Source organism: Budorcas taxicolor, chromosome 5 (assembly GCF_023091745.1).
Source record: "Budorcas taxicolor isolate Tak-1 chromosome 5, Takin1.1, whole genome shotgun sequence".
Taxonomy (NCBI): Eukaryota; Metazoa; Chordata; class Mammalia; order Artiodactyla; family Bovidae; genus Budorcas; species Budorcas taxicolor.
Window position 1 is genome coordinate 35,863,217 of NC_068914.1, and position 21,075 is coordinate 35,884,291.

Consider the following 21,075-nt stretch of genomic DNA (forward strand, 5'->3'; position numbering starts at 1 on the left):
CTGCCCAAATCCAGAGAAGAAAAATCACTAGAATAGCCAATGTTAGACCTTAACGGATCTAACAATTAAGAGGTCATTTATGACAGAAGAGATGGGTTTAAAAAAAAAAAACACTTAACTTCACTGAGTTAAGGAGAGAATGGGAAAAAGCAGTTGGCACAAAACAGACACTCAGATACTTGCTGAAGATAAGCCTGGGAGAAACGGAGAGAAGACAGGCTATTCTCTAAATGAGCCCAGCTGTGAAAGGAAGGAACAGCAGAATGTCTCAGAGGAGAAAAAGGACATTATGAGACCTGACCTCTACCATCATCCCATACACTGGCCTCAACCCCATACACAGGTAAGCAAGCAAGCTTCCAAGCAAGTGCTTCTTTAGAGGGAAAAACAGACATGGGATCCCTAATGGGAAGGATGAGAGCGAGCGAGTGGATGCGAGAGCTGTGAATGCTGACAACAAGGTGACTTTCTACATGTGTGGGCAGAGACACAGAAAAGACTCCAGGTGCAGCATGGTCCCTTCCTGCCTTTGAGGTCATCTGACATAAATTACAGAAGGGGTTTTCCTCAAGCTAGCTTCTATATTCTTTAATGCAAATACAGGGGCTCAAACTTTAACAAATTGGTTTTATCTTTAGATAAAAGGAACCCATCACAGGATCAGATCAACAATACAATGAAGGAAGCCGTTTTGTCACATAATGAGTTGAGAAAAGATATGGTAAACATTTAATGAAACTGGGAGACTCTTAACAACTGTGATTCAGATAAAATAAAATATTAGGAAAAGATTATTCTTTCTTATACAGAAGGATGTGCCAACACCTAGAGTAACAGCTGCTATGGAAGAGAAATAAATCCTCCAACTGAGCATCTAGGACAGATTAAATGGACCCTAAAGAAAGCATATAGTTCTCTTTTTAAAATAAAGCATATAATTCTCTCTTTAAGGGCCAGTGATGCCTGAAAAGGCATGTTACTCTTCAGGAACACATGTTTATGCTAAGTTATGTAGGATTATCAATTGCTAAGCTTTTCCCCCTTTCACCTCCAACATACCTGAGCGTATATTTGATGTAACTGCTTTGGGACGAGGCCAGCTTATACCACGAGGGGAGGGGGGACTGTCTTACAGAAAATGAAATCTGATGATGCCAATGACATAGAAAGTAGCTTCTCACTCCAGTCACTGTGTTCAACTGTGTTCCAGAAAGGGTACCTAGTATACTGAACCAGTCATTCCCACGTGCACTTCCTGAATGTCTTTTCACCTCCATCAATCTCTTATTCCCTTTCCTTGAGCACCTACCCTGTGCTGAGCTCTAGACACCGCCACAGAAGCTGCTGTCTATCAAGCCCTCACTATATGCCAGACCCATGTTACCTGCCTTACACGAGTTCTCTCATTTAACCCACATCTCATGCCCACAAGAGAGGAGCTAGTATCACTATCCCCATTTTACAGATGGGAAAACTGTGTTAAGAGAACTGAAGTGATTTGCCTCTGGTGTACAGCAAGCACGTGGCAAAGCTGAAACTTGAATCCAGGTGTGTCTGACTTAAATCCCACACTCTTAACCATCTCCCTGGAATAACCATGAACAAGTCCACGTGCTGGTCCCATACCATACACGTTTGGAGTTGGGGCAGTGCAGAAAAGGAAGAACTGAGAAGAGTGAGGCTGCCCGTCCATCCACTCTGCATAGGACACGCAGCTGAGCCTGCTCAATTCTGGAAAACGACCCAAGGATGTTAACTACCCGTAGCAGCCACCCCCTCTGCCTACCTGCTTCTTCCCCCTCAGGGTGAGGGAACAGGAAATTGCGAGAGAACAAAATGCTTGGAGAATGCGACTGTATTTGACGCCAGGGCAAGCAGCCTGAGAATCTCTAATAAGCCTCAGGGAGAGTGTGCCTTTGGCTAAAGGGACGCCTTCAAGCATCTCCTTGAGGTTTCAGTAAAGGAAGTCTCCAGAGAGAGAGCAGAGTGATGCTTCTTCCCTGTCAGAGTAACTGCTCTAACCACTCAGATTTAAATGTCCCATTGCCCACAGCATCACTCTGTCAAAGGGTCACATTTTCTATTCAACTGAAGTGACCTCCTAGGTCTGGGATAAAAATGAAACAAGTCTGACTTGCTTTGAAATGCAAAAGACCTCCATCTCCAGCTTGTTCTAGTCCCCAAGGGACCAGGGACACCCCTGAAGTCTGACTCACTGCTCTTTATTCAAAGTCCCCTGGAAAACAGCTGCTTGTTTTAAAAGAACTGCAGGAAGACCCTGGCCTTCTACAAGGTCCCCCCAAAGGTCCACACCCTGGAGTGGTGCAAAGGGCAACCAGATGCAGATGGGCCCCTGGCCACTGTGCTGTTATGATTAAGGCGCTTTGGACTGTGTTTCCCTGAGGATCACCAAGTACAGACAGGTTAAAAAAAAAGTTAGTCTGTATCATATCCCAAAATGGGTCCAAGCCATTTCTCAACCTCGGACACCGACATGTTCTTCCTCGAAGCATAATCCTCAATCTGCAAAAGATTAAAGGCAGTTTGTTAAAACAAAATGATATGACTTTGAGAACTAAAGTTCCCCTAGCATTCACTAAGATACTCTAAGTACCTTCCATGTCTTATCTTAATATTAATAGTGATCCACTGAGTTAAGCAGAGACAGATATTTATTCTCTGGGCAGAAAAACAATATGTAGTAACCATCTGGTGCTTAGAGGCCTGGCTGGGGTGTGGCCGGGGGGTGGGGGTGGGTGGGGAAGGGAGGGGAGGGTGGTCTATTTATACATGGGAGGACTAGAATTGGAGTAATGAGTTGAAACCAAAGCAAGACATCAGTGGGGGTAAATTTCTTCATCTTTTGCCTCTCATTTTATTCTCATTCACATGTAAAATAAAACAGGTTTAACAGTTCCATTTAAAACAAGATAGGCACCAAGGGATGCCGCCTACAATGAAACAGCTAACTTACCTGATCCTTGGAAATTTTCCCCACGGCAAAATACTTGGACTTCAAGTTGGAGAAGTAAAGGCCAGATACTGCTGAAGCAGGTGCCATGGCCAGCGATTCTGTTAACCTAATGCCTGAGGAGAGCAGCATGAGGAAAAATGTGCATTTATTCAGTGCTGAGACAGGCTTGCCAGTTGGTAGGCACCCAATAAAGTCTTATTTACAAGTGAGTGAGAGTGAACTTGTGCCTTTTAGGTGGACACATGACGTGGCACGAAAGTGGTGAGCAGAGTAGTGTAGCAGATTCCCACCAAGGGGATGAACAAATTTAGGACATGCAGATCTCTTGTGACCAGGGCAGGGGTGGGGAGGAGGCCTGGAAGACCAGCTCTCCCCAGCTCTCCAAGATCAGTCACAGAGGCTACACCCGGGCCTTCTAGACAATGACCCCAACCCTGGAGTAGAGGGCACCATCTGGGCCTGCAGAGGCTCCTGTGGGGCCAAGGTCACTAAGGGTGACTGACAGCTGGGCCCCACTAAGCAAGAGCCCACGTCACGGCTACCTAGTCTACATCATTCACTTTCTGGACGAGGCAACAGAGCAGTGTGAAGGTGAAGTGCCTACCCAGCTGGCTTATGGGTCCTAAATCCCCACCTCCTGGCTCCTGAGCCTGTGCTTTTCCTGCCAGCCCAGATTCAACAAGCCTCACAGCTCCCCACATGCACCTACATTCTTTTATTCTCCAGCGTGGATGGGGTGCATTAACAGTAGTACAGATATAAAGAGGAAGGGAGTGGAAGGGAAGAATGGGAGTTCTGTGAGACAAAAGTCTAGGGATGCTCCTGGAAGGAATGGAAGGACAGAGCGATGTGAAGTGTGTTACTAAAGGTTACAGAGGTCACTCACTAGTGGAGAGGCTGAAAACAGTAATACACGTGTATTAGGGAATGGGGTAGAAGATGTGTGAGATGGTATGAATCAGCTAAGCTCCCATCTGTTGTAGTGAAGAGAAAAAAATAAACTGATAAACTTAAATGTGGAGATGTTAAGACCACCACTCGATAATATGGAGGGAAGAGGTCCCATTTCTGCAGGACCTCCATGTGCAGAAATTAAAATGTGTTTCTTTTCCTCTTATTGGAAAAAATAATGCTATGGAGGTGAAGTGCTAGAACAGACTCTGAGCAGTGAGGAAAGGGCTTCCTCGGTGGCTCAGTGGTAAAGAATCTGCCTGCAGTGTAGGAGCCGCAGGAGATGTGGGTTCAATCCCTGGGCTGGGAAGATGCCCTGGAGAAGGGCAGGGCAACCCATTCCAGTATTCTTGCTTGCAGAATCCCATGGACAGAGAAGCCTAGCAGGTTACAGTCCACGGGGTCACAAAGAGTTGGACACGACTTAAGCACGTGCACGCTGAGGAAAGACGGGACTGGGGATTTTGCCATAAGCCCCTCTCCATGTTTCCCCACCACCCCTTCATGCCTCTCCTTCGCTACTGTGCGTGTCACCCGAGGAAGACTCACGCCCCTCTCCAGCCCTGACCTGTGCGCTGCTCCACGTCCGCCAGCCTCCACAGGGTCAGTTTCTCAGTGTGGTCAGGCTGGCTGGGATAGCCTGGCGCCGGCCGGATGCCCTCGTAGCACAGTCTCCGCAGGTCAGCCACAGCCAGCTGCTCACCACTGCAGTAACCCCACAGCTCCCTGCGGACCCGCTCGTGCAGCTCCTCAGCGAAGGCCTGGGACAAGGACATGGAACACACAGCTCAGGCAGAGGTGGGAGCCCCTCTCCTGCCTCCATCCTGCCTGCTATCCGGCTCGCCCTGCAGGCAGGGAAGATCCGCAGAGGGACAAGTGACAGCCGACAGTCCCCACTCATCTGCAGTGTCCCCAGCGGCTCTGGGGCTCAGTTCTGGTCTCTCTCTGGGCTCTGAAGGAGCACGGCCCACGATCTGAGATCTGAGGCCCTCAAGATCCACAGAGGGACAAGTGACAGCCGACAGTCCCCACTCATCTGCAGTGTCCCCAGAGGCTCTGGGGCTCAGTTTTGGTCTCTGTCTGGGCTCTGAAGGATCACAGTCCATGATCTGAGATCTGAGGCCCTTCAAACTTTCTCCTGACTCAGGTTCTGGTTTACGGTGGCCAGGAGGTGGGGGGATCGTGACAGTGGCCTCGGGAAGAGGGAAGTGGACCCCACAGCCACACAGGCTGCCCCACCCCACAGAGGAAGATGAGGGATCTACGGAGGAGTCCAGCATCAGAACCAGAAGCTCTGAATCAGAAATCTGTTTGGCCCCCCGCCCCCCTTCTCCCCTCCCCACCCCCCCTGCCCCCCACTCTTCTGGGAAACATGTATCAGGGCTCTGGGGGCCGTTCCAACTACTGTGTTGCTAAAGGCTGCTCTGTGCCCAAAGATGAGGCTTGAGAGCAACTCAAGAATTCAAGATTTAAGAGTGCACGTGTCGTCAGAGCCAGGAGTACACACGCACACACATGCATAAACACACACACGCCCGTCCCTGGCTCCTAGCCCTGGACCCTGGCCTCCAGGTACCAAGGTTCTACCTCGGCCAGCCGGTCCCCCAGCGCCTTGACCATGATGCTGCTGTAGTCATCACACTCCTCCTCGTAGGCCTTGCTCAGCTCCTCCACCCCGAAGCAGGCAACGGCGAACAGGCCCACGTAGTCGGGGATGCCTGAGTGCAGAGGGGCGATGAAGTCCGAGAGGCAGAGGTACGGGTCCGAGCTGGCAGAGTCCTTCTCGGCCTTGAAACGCAAGGAGTGGGTGGAGCGGCCATTAGCATGGATGTGGCGCTAACACCCAGCAAACAGCAATCTAGCATCTTCCCATGAATACAAGCTTCAAACGGGGCTGTCTGCTGCACCCCAGTATTTAGAAGAGTGCATGATATATAGAGTGTTCAGTAAACACATGTTGAATAAACAAATGGAACGAGGCTTATATGATATGACATACACACATAGTTGAGAAACCAGTTAACCTCACACACTCACAAATATCTGCTGAATGCCTACTGGAACTGGAACCCTAAATAGTCACATAAGATTTTTTTTTTCCCTCCAAAAGTGTTGTCAATTAGAGATCAACATTAAATCCTGAAGTTACATTCAAAAGAGGTCCACCTGGTGTATAAGCCTCTACTTCGGACAGAAGCAGTTCAACAAACGGCCAAGGTCAGCAACACAGGGCCACATGCTGCCAGCCATGGGTGGTGGTGGGTCAGGTGACAGCTAAAGACACTGATGGGCTAGCCTGAAATTAAACAAAGCAGGATCTGCTGCTGGGGTTCTCTCCTCAGGCCAGGCAGCCATCCTCCCTGTTTTCCATCTCCAGCTGATGACTGACTTCCTGCTGCTAAGCTGACAAGCAAAGTCTTAAACGTTTCACAATCAACACATTTTTGCTGAGAAGGTAAATAGTGAATGGCTAATATGTACTGAGTGCTTACTAAATATCAGGCATTAGCTGGTGCTTTATATGAACTAATTAATTAAATCATCTTGATAACCCTGTGAAGTAAGTGATACCATCAGTTCCATTTTACAGACAAGAAACTGAGGCAGCGAGGGCTTGAAGAACTAGTTCAAGGCCAGAGAGTCGCAGGTCAGATCCACAACCAATGCTCCTGACCACTAGGCAGCACTGCTTAGGACAGAACGAATAATCAGTAAGCAGCCAGCCAGAATCTTCATAGTTATTTGCTTGCCAGCTCTAGAAACAAGTACAGTTTAATCAACACTGGGCAGAAAATGGTTAAGTGGCTACAGGCAAGAAGGCAGTTGGCAAAGGCACACGGGAATGTCATAGACTCAGGGCCAGCCCCGCAGGGAGAAGCTGCCTTCCCGCTGTACTCTGCCCGTCAACTGCTCTTTGCTAATAAAAGCCGGAGGGAGAGGCAAAGCTTCCTGGCACCATAAGGAGAGACAGGTCATAAAGCCCACAGCACTTTCAAAGACACAGCGATCAGAGCCACTCAGAAGAGAAGACCCCCCCAGTGCAGTGAGTCGCCACAGTCAGAATTTCCCAGTGTGCTGGAAAAAAAGCACCTCCTTAGAAATATCTATCCAGGTAAGTATATACGTACTGAGGTCATTACATTAAAAGCCCTAATACCGTCCATTATAGACTGTCTGGACAGGAATGGTGCTGGGTGTAAAAAGAGATCAGAGGACACAGGACTGAAGGAGGGAACTTCAGGCCAGGGAGGAGGTTTCTGAACTGAGTTACTTTGGTAAAAGGAAAGGCACTAATTCCCTAGTGAGGCGGGGCGAGAACTTAACATCAGAATCCTCTTGTGTCTTGTGGTATCTGAGCCTGAGTGCACAGTGAGGATGTGCCGGGCCTGGGTGCACACAGCAAGGCTGTACTACTCCCATTTAACTTGTTAAGGTACCTTTTAATGTCCCCAGTTTAAGGATTCCCTCAGATGTTGTTACAGCTAAAATATCCGTCATTATGAATTATATGGTGGTTATGATGAAAAGCAATACTATCATTTTGAAGGACTGAATATGGTAGTTAAGATCTTGCAAAAATAACTTTCTACCACCCTGTGTTAATGACTGGTGAATTCTGGTTCCAGTTGATTAGGACACCTTGGTTTTTTTATAGCAGCTGAAGGGACATGCTTAAAAGCTTGCATGGTTAAAAGTAGGGGCACAGACAGGGAGCCATGTGCAGAAGAGCCTGTTCTCTGACCCAGGAGGAGCCAGTGGTGTGGGGGGTGTGGACAGGCTGGGCTCCCTCCAAGCTGTGGGGCTTAGTGTACTCTCCACAGGCCTTGGTGTTCTCCTCTGGACATAGACACTGCCTTCCGACAAGCTGAGCGGAAATTAAACAAAGATGGTTCGTCAAGTGCCCTACTAAGCAGCTGGCCCCCAGCAGGCATGCAGTGGAAGTCTGCTCCCACCTGTTTTCTCCTTGAGAAACGGGGCCACCAGCCTTGTTCAACAACAGGCCTGGACCCAGACCGACATTCTTCAGCAAGTGAATATCCACCTGTGTGTGATCCCGAGGCAACAGCAGCATTTCCCCTCACCCATCCAAACTGACAGGAAACACCTCCCTCCTGCTGGTGCCTGAGGCCCAGCTTCCAAACCCATGTTGCCCCATTCTCTCCATCACAAAGCCTCGGGCTCAGGACTGCAATGGGTCATCTGGGGTGAGGTGGGGCAGAGCCATGCTACCACAAAGCTCAGACTTATGCCAATCTTGTTTATGATCGTTCAGTGCTTAAACCAAAAAGGAGGGCTCCGTGTCCGCCGGCAGCATGGCCTCCATACCTGCTGCCTGAGCCCGTAGAAGGTGGCTATGGGCTCCGAGGCCTGTGGCACTGCGCCTTCCGCGTACAGGTGGATATCATCCTGAAGGCTCTGTGCTGGCCAGAACCCAACCACACCCCTGGCCTGGAGCTTCTTCTGACTGATCAGTGCCTGCAGCATATTTTGGGCATCATCGTAGACCTTTTTGGCCTCTTCACCTATTAGGAAAATATAAGAATTCACTTAGAGATTCAGTAACACTCATTAAAGAAAGCTTTTTAAAACCACTACTTCTCTCCAGTTTCCCTCCTTATTCCTCTCTTTTCCTCTCAAATACTTTAAGTCAGTGTTTGCAGTCAGCACCGCCTCAGGTGCAGCAGCTGAGGGTTCAGCGGTTCTGCTAAGTACAGCTCCCAGACACAGTCAGCTCAACCAGCTAACACCACTCATATTTTTCCATTTAACAAAAGGCAGGGCGCCAGCTCTCACTCCCTGCAGTAACGTGTCAGACAGAGTGACACAAAGCAGGCCAGATCCTCCCATCACCACGTTCCCTGTGCACAGACAGCGCCCCTGACCTCACCGTGACCCCCGGGGTACAGAACAGCCTGCAGAGTGAAGTGGGGTTTGGATGCTGCTCCCGGGCGGCACCCGGCAGGGATCCCGCAGGCCTCGCCTGGCTACGGCGGTGCCAGCAGGGCCTCAGTGCCTCACCAGGGCCTGGCCGGCCGGCTCTGCCTTGGCCTCTCTATTGCCCCCTGTGATCACTCCGGAGCACTGCAGAACGAGAGCCCCTTTCTCACCACTGCACCCTGGGGAGCCTGAGAGCTGCTGTATCCCAGCATCCTAATATGCACCTCAGGGATCCCTCCAGGAAGAAGGCAAGGGGCGGTCTCTCAGGCTCCCCTCAGCCCTAAACCCACATGTCCAGCAGTCCACTCCTCATCTCGCTCTGAGCTGGCTGTTACTGAATCCTTTGAAGGGCTTAGCCTTCATGGGCTTAGATCCCATGTCTCTGAGGCAGGGCTGGAAGAGAGAAGCAGATTATCTACCGACTGGCTTGTTGCCCCCAACCTGTGCTTCCACTGGGCACAATGGACTCCTTGCCATTCAAATCAGCCCAAACGCCCGTGCCTTCCTACTCGGTCTCCTCGGCCTGGAGGGTCCTTACTTCATCACCATCTCACATTCCCAGTCCCAGTCTCAGTAACTGCCACTTAATCTTCAAAGAGCAGTTCAAACCACCTCCTCCAGGAAGCCTTTCCTGATCTTCCAGTTTGAGCTTGAGCTCATCTCCTGGTGTGGTGTCCACAGAGGCCCAGGCTTCGCCCTGAAGCAGAAGCCCGGTCTGTCATACGGCAATCACCCTCCACTGCTGCCCCAGCCAGCAGGTACCAGATGGCAGCCATGATACATCTTCTCTTGGATCCCAAATGCCCAGCAAGTAATTGATGTCAACAAAGATTCAGTACAGAATGGGTAAGCGAAATGCCAAGTTTAGTCAATGAATAACAATCAACCCAGCAGTTTAAAAGCCATCAAAGGACTGAGCAGGTAAACAATATCCTATATCATATTGTAACAGTGAACTCTAGGAATCTGCTGGAAGTCCAGGGTTTAGGACTCCATACTACAAGGGCCCAGGTACGATCCCTGGTCAGGACCCCACAAGCTTTGAGGTGCAGCCAAAAGAAAAAACAAAAAAACAAAACACTCCATCTGGCATAATCCAAACCCACTGCTCCACTAGCTATTTTCATCTTCAAGGGCCCAAGATGATGTTTTGAATATCAGAGCAGGACGGAAGCACTTATGGAACTAACCTACAGTTTTGTCATCAAATATCTTGGGAAAGCCTCGGTTTGGGTATTTGCCCCGGAGCTGCCAGACATCGAAGAAAGGCTTCCAATCAATGTAGTCCACCAGCTTCTGCAGGTCGTAGTCTTCAAAGACTCGAGTCCCGAGGAACGTGGGCTTCACTGCGGGAAAGGAGTGATCCATTAACCCCAATGATGCCAGGGCAGGCCTGTGGCTCAGCACCCTTTGTGCCCAGAGCCACCTATGAGAAGCCTTCCTGGCCTCCTCCTTCCTGCTCTGTTAGCTCCCATGCCCTGCCTCCCTTCTGTCACCTAGAGGAGTGGTTTTACAAAGAGGGGAACTCGAAATTACTGTGGAAAAGGCGTAATTCTGCAGCACATCTTAAATAAAATCTTCTTCCCCTGCAGCTGATTGACTACATCACCCCTGGAAACTTCCCTCAACCCCTCCCCTCACCCTCGCCCAAGAAAAAAGGCAGACTGGGTTCACCTTCACTTGTAGAGGGGAAGATAACGCTAAAAGAAAACACACAGGAGAAAGACACATAGAAGCAGCCATGTCCCTCAAGTTTTAAAACATGATCAAAAAAATAAAAAATAAAACATGTTCAATAATCTATATTGCCTACTGATACACATGGGCTTCCCTCATACTCAGTTGGTAAAGAATCCGCCTGCAATGCAAAAGACCCTGGTTTGATTCCTGGGTCGGGAAAAAACACTAGAGGAGGGATAGGCTACACCCTCCAGTATTCTTGCTCCTCCCTTGTGGCTCAGCTGGTAAAGAATCCGCCTGCAATGCAAGAGACCTGGGTTCGATCCCTGCATTGGGAAGATCCCCTGGAGAAGGGCTAGGCTACTAACTCCAGTATTCTGGCCTGGAGAATTCCATGGACTGCATAGTCCATGGGATTGCAAAGAGCTGGACACGACTGAGCAACTTTTACTTTCACTGATACATATACACATGATCAAAGTCTAAGGGAATGCATGGAAACCAGGCATCAGGTTCAGGGTCCTGCCAGAGAGGCAGGGGCTCACAGGGATTTCCACTATGTATTGCTCTTTTAAAAATGGGCAGTAGGTTACTTCTTAAGTGACTGGTAGGGGTACATGGATATTCAATACATTCTTCTTTACACTGCCTTGTGAGTCATAAGTGAAATACTTGTGAAGACTTCAGAGACAGACGGTGCCCCTGGGCTTCCTGGACATCACTGCTGCCCCCCGTGCCGCCAAGCCTGGGGTGGGTCAGGCCGGTGTCCAAGGTGATCACTCTGCTGCCCGCTTCCCAGCCCTCACATCCTCAGTTTCCTGATCTGCAAACAGGGATCAGAGAACTTAAACTAAACCACCATGCTTTGGTGCGCAGTGACAACACAGGAAGTCTCAACAGTGTTTTCCTCTCACTAGGTAGCATAAGTGAGAGGTCAAAGTACAGGCAAAGTATGCGCAGCTTCTTAATTTTGCCTGGAAATCTCTACCTTTTTATACCACTCATGGGAGTTTTTTCCCATGTGTTCCTGGTCATTTTTTTTTACTATACAGGACAATCCCTTCGTTGTAAGTATTTTATTCTGCTGATTTGTTTGGCAATTAAAAAGAAACTACAGCTGTTCTCCTGACTCAAGTGTCCTCTTGCTTGGAAAGACAGGGAAACACTCTGCTTCCGGGTGACTGAAGGGTGTTATTCTTGAATGAGCTTGTTGGTCAGAGCTGGAGGTTTGTTTGAGGTTCCTAGGTTTACCACCAAAGACCTAGAAAAGAAGAACCCTTCCTTTTCCTTTTATTGACTTCCTGAAAATATGCCAGGACTGGGCTGTCCTTGAGGGGCCCTGCAAGGGGGTTTGGAGAAGGCAATGGTGCCCTACTCCAGTACTCTTGCCTGGAAAATCCCATGGATGGAGGAGCCTGGAAGGCTGCAGTCCACGGGGTCACTGAGGGTTGGACATGACTGAGCAACTTCACTTTTACTTTTCACTTTCACGCACTGGAGAAGGAAATGGCAACCCACTCCAGTGTTCTTGCCTGGAGAATCCCAGGGATGGAGCAGCCTGGTGGGCTGCCGTCTATGGGGTCGCACAGAGTCAGACATGACTGAAGTGACTTAGCAGCAGTAGCAGCAGCAAGGGGGTTAAACAGCTCTTGAAAACTGCCACCACTGCCGCCTGGAACTGTGGACCTTGAGGGAACTATTTCTACTGAGATGTATTTTGGACATTTGACTTGACTAAAATAGATTTTCCCTTGTGATATTTTTCCCAATTTCATAGTGAAAGCTGAAGACAAAATCATTAATTGGGCTGGTATAGTAATGCATATTTTTCAAAGGTTTATACATAATATCTTATTTTATTCTCACAACATTTCCATAAAGTAACTCCTTTCTCACATATTAGAAACTGTCGCACATGGAGGTAAGATGTTCAAGGTCACTCAGGGATTCAGAGCCAGGAGCCAAGTTGGGATTAGAACCCAAGCCTCCCGATTCCCCATGTGCCTTCTTCACACTAAACGCAGCTGGACTAAACCTAGAACCCAGCTCATCTACATTTTCAGTTTAATACCCATCATTCTGCTGAGCATGGGTAGAACATGGATGAGATGAGCCATGGAAGCAGATTAGAGGTATCACCTTGGAAATATGGATTCGATTAATATAACTAACCCCTGTTCACCCTGTCTCGGTTTTACATTCATATCTCATGCCTCTCTGAACCTATCAAAATATCTTACACCTTATCGTGAACACCTATGCAAGGCAAGAAAGGTTAGAAACCAGAAGGGAAAGAAACCAAATTAAAGAAATCAAAAGAGGGAAGCGTCTGAGTGAGAATAAGAGTGAACAGAAACAGAAGCGCCTGCTTTGCTGTGATGTTTTAGTCTCTTCAACACGCAGGAATTTGCAGTTTCAGACATTCCGTGTCTGTACTCGGGCCAGCTGGGACCCAGGCCAAAGCGATGACACTGCCATCTAGGCAGGTCTCTAGAATGGCTTCCAGATGAAGAAGGCCCACTCAGGCACAGCACAGAGGCAAGAGTACGGTTTAGAAGACACAGCAGAGATTGAATGTTAGTAACCTTTCAAGTTATCACTCGAAATTCCATTTCTTCAAATTAAAGTGGAGATAATAACACATTCATTTTCGGGTTGTGTCAAGGACTCAGAGCTGCTGCAGTTCAATCTCAGGACAGTGTTTGGTTCTCCATAAATGGCACCTACTGACTTTCACTTTCAATCATCATTGTCGTTCATCATCACTACTGAACATAATTAAGAGTTTCCAGCTGCCTGTTTGATTCTGCTGACCTGGAAATGCAAACCTCTCTTCAGCTCAGAACTATCACATGTGCTTTTCTCTAACCCATAGTCCAACAGACCTGGAGGAGGCTCTGACAGCCAGTCAATATGGAAACCATTTTCTCTAGCTTGCCTTAAGGTTAAGTATCTTCTCTCCTGTGAAAAAATAAAAGTTATTCAGTCAGAGACTTAGATTTTCAGCTGCTATTATGAAAGTATGTCCAAGGAAGCTAGTAAGTATATTTTACAAGAAAACAAAAATCCATCTTCTAGAAAACTCTTCCTGTTGCATCTAAAATGGCTTCACATCAGCACCAGAACAATAGAGAGTGCAGATGCAATACACGTCCAGTGCACGTGGGTGCACGAGTGCAAGGCAGGCCGGCAGCCACAGCGGTGAGGTGAGTAAGCATGCGATGGGCAGACTCCTGCCCGGACTTTACCTGAGGCTGGGGCTCACTGGGGCCACCGACTGCCCTGAGGCCCAGGAGGCAGAACCAAGAAACAGCCAACTGTGGGCAGATTAAGGAGTGGGCAAGCCAACCAGTGTCTTGGTCCAGCCAACACCTCAGGAACATATTCCTTTCTCACTGTTGGTCATCACATTTCACTTACCAGGCCATCCCCAAAATGCATCCCCTATCCACAACACAAAGCCCAGTAAGCAGGTAACCAGGAAGAAATATCCTGACAACCTCTAAAGGGTAATCATGCCCCATCTCCATAGATCCCCTGAAGCTCCTCTAGAGAAGGACAGTTCTCGAATTCTGCACAGAGAGTGTTGGATGATCAGGGAGAGAAGCTTACAATGTTCCTAATGTCTTCATTCTCTTCCATTATTTCCTTAAGAATAGGGATCTGTGGGAGTCATTTAGGCACACTGTCTCAGTTCCTGTCTTGCTGCTGCCTCTGAGCTCATGTTTTATTCATTCTCATAACTCGGGTGGCAAACAGCACCCAACACCTACCGCTTACTCAATATATGTTTGGTGGAATAAATAAAATTAATTTCAATATAGCCAAAAATTATTGGGAACAGTAAAGAATGCTGACGTGAAGCAGAAAGTAGGACTTTTCTAAAATGATCCTAAACCTTCCTCTCTTCCAACAGCAAAATAAAGAGAATAACTGTAGGATTGTTCTATTACCCAACCAAGAGGGGGGACCTGTTTTTGTTACTTACCTTGAGAGACTCATAATGGTCCTGTCTAATATCTTCATATTCTTCCAGGATCTCCTCAAAGTACTCATCTTTTAGATTCTCATCTAACAGTTGAGAACACTGGAAATGCAAGATCAAAATTCAGTAACCACAGAGCAGCAAAGAAGATAAAACGGGCATAACAATGGTCAGTCCTGAGGTCACAACCTTCAGGAAGCCTTCCCACGTTAATGTCATTCCCTCTCCCTTCACCAATCATGCTAGTTTCTGCCTGGCAGTGCAGTAAAGGGTTAACTCAGTAGGCTGGGGACGTTTCAGTGCTGCACATTCTAAAGAGAGGACAGCTCCTGTGAGATAAATACTAAGCCTTTAGTGATAAAGAGTGTCTTTGTCTACCTGGGGCCTTGGGCTATCCCAGATAGTTTATGCTAACAATGTGATTTATGGTGGGGGACTTGGCTTGTGCTCTGTCTGACCTCTGGAGCGGTTCAAGACTAAGTAACCAAGGTCAGTCAAGTGAGCATGCCACACCCACATGACTGACTTCCAGTAAAAGCCCAAGGCACCCAGGCTCTGGTTAGCACCCCTAGTTGGCAATGTTCCATCCATGCTATCACACATCATTAGTTGAAGTATCAAGCCCTGTCCATATGACTCCATAGGGAGAGATACCTGGAAGCTGGTAACTGGCCTTTTCTCGATCTCACTCAATTTTAATCTGTATCCATTCATGGTAATAAACTGTGATTGTGAGTTTAACAGCATTTCTGAGTTCTGGGGATCCACAACACACTGGGTAGGTACCCTCTCTTCAGGGTTTCAAAGATACTCTGTTCATCTCTCCATCACTGCACTTTTCACAGGTTTCCAGCATCTGTCTATGTGTCTACTTCCCTTACTAAGACAGGCCCTTTGAAGGTAAGACTGCACACAGAAGGTGCATCCTCACTGAATGTTTGCTGACAGAATGAGGCTGATCTTCACAGTCAACCATGAACTTCTGCTAAAACAAGAAAGGAAACTGATTGGGAAATGTGAGGCTACTCAGTAAACTATAAAACAGAATCAGCCAGGTATATTTATGACTATGATTACCAAGTTGGTAGAAGAATCACTGCCACCAACGCTCAAAATATAATTACCAAGAAGAAAGACATGGTTGCTGCTAATCACATCAGTTCCAAAATCACAGCTCTGACCTATCCCTGCATCCTCCACAGGATTTTCTAACACACAAACAGGCAGGGAAGTTCAATATCGTTATTGGAAAGGGAGGAAGTTAGGCTGGATGACAGCTACCGTGCCCATCAGCTTTAAATGTCTAGAATTCTATGTGAATTGCCCAAGTATCTCTAATAACAATCCAATGACCTGTGAGTGAGTATAAGACCAAATTGCTTTATTAAGGAACAAAATCAGAAAAGGCCATTGTGACAAGCCTCAAACTAGGCCCCCAAATGGTATTCACATCAGTCTTACATGACCCTCGCCTCAGTGGAGTTCTCCTTTAGGAAACTCAGCAGAGCTCACGAAAACACGAAGGAATGCCTACTCCAGAGTCCCCAAAGTACATGCAGTCAACGCTTTGAAGATTTTAAAACATTGTTACATTCTGCTAGATTTTAAACTCTGGGAAAGTAAGCCCCCCTATTTCCAGAACTTGACAGCACCCAACAGGAACTACTGGGGAGATGGAAGGTGCTGCTTCTGTTGGCTGGCCCCTTCCATACCCCCCGTGGAACCCCTGCTCCCCGAGGTATGGTGACAAGCCCCTTCCTGCCCAGGCTGACTTGCTCAATGAGAACAAGTTCATGGCCAATTATATGGGCTGTTCCATATGATCAATCACAAAATCAGAGTCAACCTGGGTTTTCATGCCAACCATCAGACACAGTACAGCTTTTCTTTTCCTCTTTTTCTTTCTCACAGCAAATTACAGCACAATAAGAGGGAATACACTGAAAATCAATTTTGGCATCTTGTTTTTTATTTCAAAAAAAAAGGAAAAAAGCAAGGGGGCATCCCGCAACCTAAATCTCTGACTATTAAGCAGTTACCATGTTTTGGAATCTTCGAAATAAATACATGAGACAGTAGCCAGAGCATAAGCCTGTGTCGTACTCACTGCAGTGAGATCAAAAGACTCTAAACCAACTATCAATCTAAACAAATCAGCCTAAACAAACTCTACCAATGCCTCCCGAAATGTGTCACCAGCAGTTACCCAACTGGTTTATCATCAGACTTATATCTGAGTGATTTCAAAGGGTGGCTGTTCCTTTGTATATGAGAAGAACCAACCACAGTCGGCTGGACCACACAGTGAAGAACACAGATGCCCCTGCCTCCTCCTCTGCTGGCTTCCAGCTGGGCCAATGATGCTTAAGCTCTTGAAGACAATGGAAGAGTGTCCTAGAGATGGAAGCAAGAGGCCAAGTGCTTCCCAGCTAAAGCGCGCCCTGACCTGTAGGGGCTGCATCAGTCCTGTGTACTCAAATGGGTTCAACACCCTGGTCTTCAAATGGGAAATGTTCAGTCGCTCATTAGCATTTGAAAATAGCCACTAGCCTTAAAGAGAGTTGCGCTGGTTACTCAACCATGGACCTGAAGTAAGCTCCTTAGGAAATACAATCCAAATATAAGATATAGATAATAGTGTTTCAAAATAGAGTTGTAGAAATGTACTTTATTTGCACATTAGTCTATGTCAATTTCAAATTAAAAAACTGTAATTTTATGATTTCAGCCCAATTTAATTTTATCTTAATGCTGCTGCTGCTAAGTCACTTCAGTCGTGTCCGACTCTGTGCGACCCCATTGACGGCAGCCCACTAGGCTCCTCTGTCTCTGGGATTCTCTAGGCAAGAATACTGGAGTGGGTTGCCATTTCCTTCTCCAATGCATGAAAGTGAAAAGCGAAAGTGAAGTCACTCAGTCGTGCCCGACTCTTAGCGACCCCATGGACTGCGGCCTACCAGGCTCCTCCGTCCATGGGATTTTCCAGGCAAGAGTACTGGAGTGGGGTGCCATTGCCTTCTCCGTTATCCTTAATAAAGGAGCCTTATTAAACATTAAAAGAACAAGTTTAACTAATGCAGCACAGAATAAGGCCACCTGCGTGTCGATCCACACCTGCTACTTGAGGGATCTGTGGCCTCAAGAGTTACTAACCTCTTTGTTCCTGTTTCCTCGCCTCTAAAATGGGGATAATGAAAACATCTACTTCATGAGAATTAAATAAAAAGCCCATGTAAAGCACTCAGCGCAGTGCTGGGCACACTATAAATGTTTAATAATGTTAGCAGGTACTGTACAGCTTTAATTCACAGGTCTGAAAGAAACTCCTTTGGAAAATGTTTCAGGAAGTGTGGTGGCCCTCATCTAGGCTGCGGGATAGCGCCTGGGAATGTCACAAATCACCAGGCCCCGCAGCGACCTTCCTCGCCTGCAAATGTGAAGACTGGACTAGATTGTGCTGCGTGCGCTCAGTTGCTTCAGTCATGTCCAACTGTGTGCGACTGTGAGGACTACAGCCCACCAGGCTCCTCTGTCTATGGGAGTCTCCAGGCCAGAATACTGGAGTGGGTAGCCATGCCCTTCTCCAGGGACTGAACCTAGGTTTCCTGCATTGCAGGCAGATTCTTTACCCACTGAGCCACCCGGGAATCCCTGGACTGGATTAGTGATCTTTAAATTGTGTGTGCTCGTTTGAGGAGAAACAGGAGTGGGATGAGGGAGGGGAAGGAAGGAGTCACTCTTATTTGCCCACTGAGTTTCCAGAAAAGACATCACTTGTAAAGTTTTCTGTGGCAAAAACATACTTGGAAACCACTGGATCACATGGTCACATAGATTCCCAACAGCTATTATGTCCCATTATTCAATGAATATAATGAAATACATAACAAGAGGAAATGTTAGGCTTCATGATGGAGAAAAGCAGGAAAAACCACTAGGGTAAGTTGTTTATTATATTCACTAAATTCTGCGTTTTCAACATACATCTGTGGATGTTTTTCTGTCTTCAGGTAGGGTCAATTGGCCCGTTTCAGTTTAAACGTTTTTCTATCTGGAAATGGGTTATTTAAAAAAATTTTACATTCCTATTACTCAACCATAATAAAGAATGAAATTTTCAGCCACATGGATGGACCTAGAGATTACCATACTAAGTGAAGTCAGAGAAAGACAAATATCATCTGATACCACTCACATGCAGAATCTAAAACAGGACCCAAATGAATATATTTCTGAAACAAAAACAGAATCATGAGCATAGAGGACAGACTGGCGGTTGCCAAGGGGGAGGGAATGGGGGAAGAGATGGATTGGGAGGTTGGGATTACCAGATGTAAGCTTTGCATGTAGGATGGATAAACAACAAGGCCCCGCTGTATAGCACAGGGAACTATATTCCATAACGGGAAAGAATATTAAAAAAAAAAAAAGAATGTATAAACATGTGTGACTTGATCACTTTGCTGTATGGCAGAAATTAACCTAACATTGTAAATCAACTATACTTCAATTAAAAAAAAACTGATAAATTCTACATTCCTTTAGGGAGAGTTAAGAAAGTGCCCATTTATATTTGTAAATATCTGTAAATGACTGAAATCCCCCTCTGGGTTGGTGTCCTGGCATCATTGCTCTGCTGCTCAGACCAGCACTGCCAATGCTGGTTCAGGAAGAGGTCCCTGAAAGCACAGGACACACTGACCCACCCTCCTCCGGCAATGCAGATACCTGCAGTGACCCCACCACAAGCCCTAGGATAGTCTGACAATTTTTTTTAGGAGAATAGGACAAAAACAAACAGAAGATCTCGAGCAATACCCTCAACTCTCAGTGCTCTCTGCTTTCTCATTACAACAGATCCGCAATAGCATGAGGCCCACACTCACCACCACCACACTCTTGGATGCATCCAGGACGTGGATCACAGGCGCACTGTATCTTGGGGCGATTTTAACTGCTGTGTGGGTTCTGAAAAGAGAGGTCAGGGAGAAAAACACATCCATCAGGGCTGACAGTTGCTACACAACTCCTGTTCAGAACCATTAGAGATAATGTGTTTCTACAGTGCTTTCCAGAGAAAAATTTCACAGTACTTATAAATAAATATCGAATATCCCTTGAAAAGCGAGAATGACCTTCTCCCCACCCTAACATGGGGAAGCCAAGGGGAAAAGACATGGATTTTTGGCCGAGGCAACAAAGAAGTCTAGGATCAAAAGAGGACAATGTCCTCAGCTCTCTGCCAATGGGATCAGACCTGTGACCTCACACTCATTAGCAGCCTGTCTGAACTAAGGGAGCAGACTGGCCTGGTGACTGCACTTTGCTGTCATAAAGGTCAAAGCGGAGTTTCTTCCTGCAGATGAACTGGGCCACCAGCCAGAGTCCCTGGAGAAGCAGGCAGTGGCAGGGGACATGGGACACCACTCCCCAGCTGCTGCTCCCCGCCTCCCACCAGGAGACACCAACACTCCTCCAACCCAAGCCCACCTTCTACTTGTCAGAAGGAAACTCGGACCTAAATAAATTCAACACACAGTAACAGAGAGAGGTCAAAGCAGCAAGATCTTATCCTAACACTGGCTCAACCCCGTTTCTTTCGCCAAACCTGAAAATGTCAGTTCTGAGGAAGAAACACTCTTTAATGCTTAAAATTACCTGATTTTACCAACAAATTGCCCTCTGATTGCTGAATGTTTATATCAATAGCACAGGCTACATATCTGCTATTTTAGTATAGAGCATAACGTATTAAAATGAGAACTGAAGATATATACATCCTTCCTTACTACATGCCCTGAGGCTGGGACAGAAGTGCAGACTTAGCCACAATCCCATGCACAAGGGTGATAACCATAGTTTCCACTCCCACTAAACAGACAGTGTTTCCAGTCTTCTCTCCTCCTTCTTTCCCCCTTAAAGCAGCAGCAGCTTTCCCCAAGTCACATACTTTCATATTTTTTCCCCTCAACTAAAATATATTCCCATTTGGACAGATGTCCAGAATGTGCTATTTTATGGGGGAAAACCAAACTAGCAAAAACAGTGTGTTTAATAGAATTTTATTTAAAAAATAAACAAAATAAAATACTACCACCCTCACCGTGCCCCAACCAACCAACCTTCAAGTGTCTGTATAATAGAAAAAGCAAAGACAGATAGCAAAATGTCAGCACTGGTTACATGGAGATTAGAACTGGGGCTGAATCTGGGAAGGAAGAGACAAAAGTTTACTTTCTGAATTGTTTGACATGTTCTGAATTGTTTGACATTCAATAAGTGTGAATTACTGAGGCAATTTTTGAAAACCAAAAAAATAAAAATAAAAAAATTAAAGGTGTAATATCTGAATGTGTTTTTAATAGGCTTGTAAGGAAAGACTCTAAAAACTCATTCCCAGTGAGACAGACAAAACCTCTAACATTTCACCTGTCCCCTTTCTCAGCATATTTCTCTACAGAAATAGAAAGCAAAGGATGAAAGCCATAAGCCACCAGAACTGTGAGATGGAAGTTCAGGCCTAGACCAGCTGGCACAGAAGGTGCCC

At 46.8% G+C, this 21,075-nt stretch overlaps 1 protein-coding gene across 1 annotated transcript in view; it reads right to left on the reverse strand.

The window, feature by feature from the left end:
- Positions 1 to 755: 755 nt before the first annotated feature.
- Positions 756 to 21,075, reverse strand: part of MTR (5-methyltetrahydrofolate-homocysteine methyltransferase) — a 123,809-nt gene continuing 103,489 nt past the window's right edge. The window contains exons 25-33 of the mRNA XM_052641531.1: positions 19,415 to 19,496; positions 14,532 to 14,630; positions 13,429 to 13,504; positions 10,054 to 10,209; positions 8,252 to 8,448; positions 5,513 to 5,713; positions 4,494 to 4,686; positions 2,975 to 3,087; positions 756 to 2,523 (exon numbers count right to left, since the gene is read on the reverse strand). Of these exons, the coding sequence (XP_052497491.1) occupies positions 2,437 to 2,523; positions 2,975 to 3,087; positions 4,494 to 4,686; positions 5,513 to 5,713; positions 8,252 to 8,448; positions 10,054 to 10,209; positions 13,429 to 13,504; positions 14,532 to 14,630; positions 19,415 to 19,496 (1,204 nt within the window). The 3' untranslated portion in view covers positions 756 to 2,436. The remainder of the gene's footprint in view (positions 2,524 to 2,974; positions 3,088 to 4,493; positions 4,687 to 5,512; positions 5,714 to 8,251; positions 8,449 to 10,053; positions 10,210 to 13,428; positions 13,505 to 14,531; positions 14,631 to 19,414; positions 19,497 to 21,075) is intronic.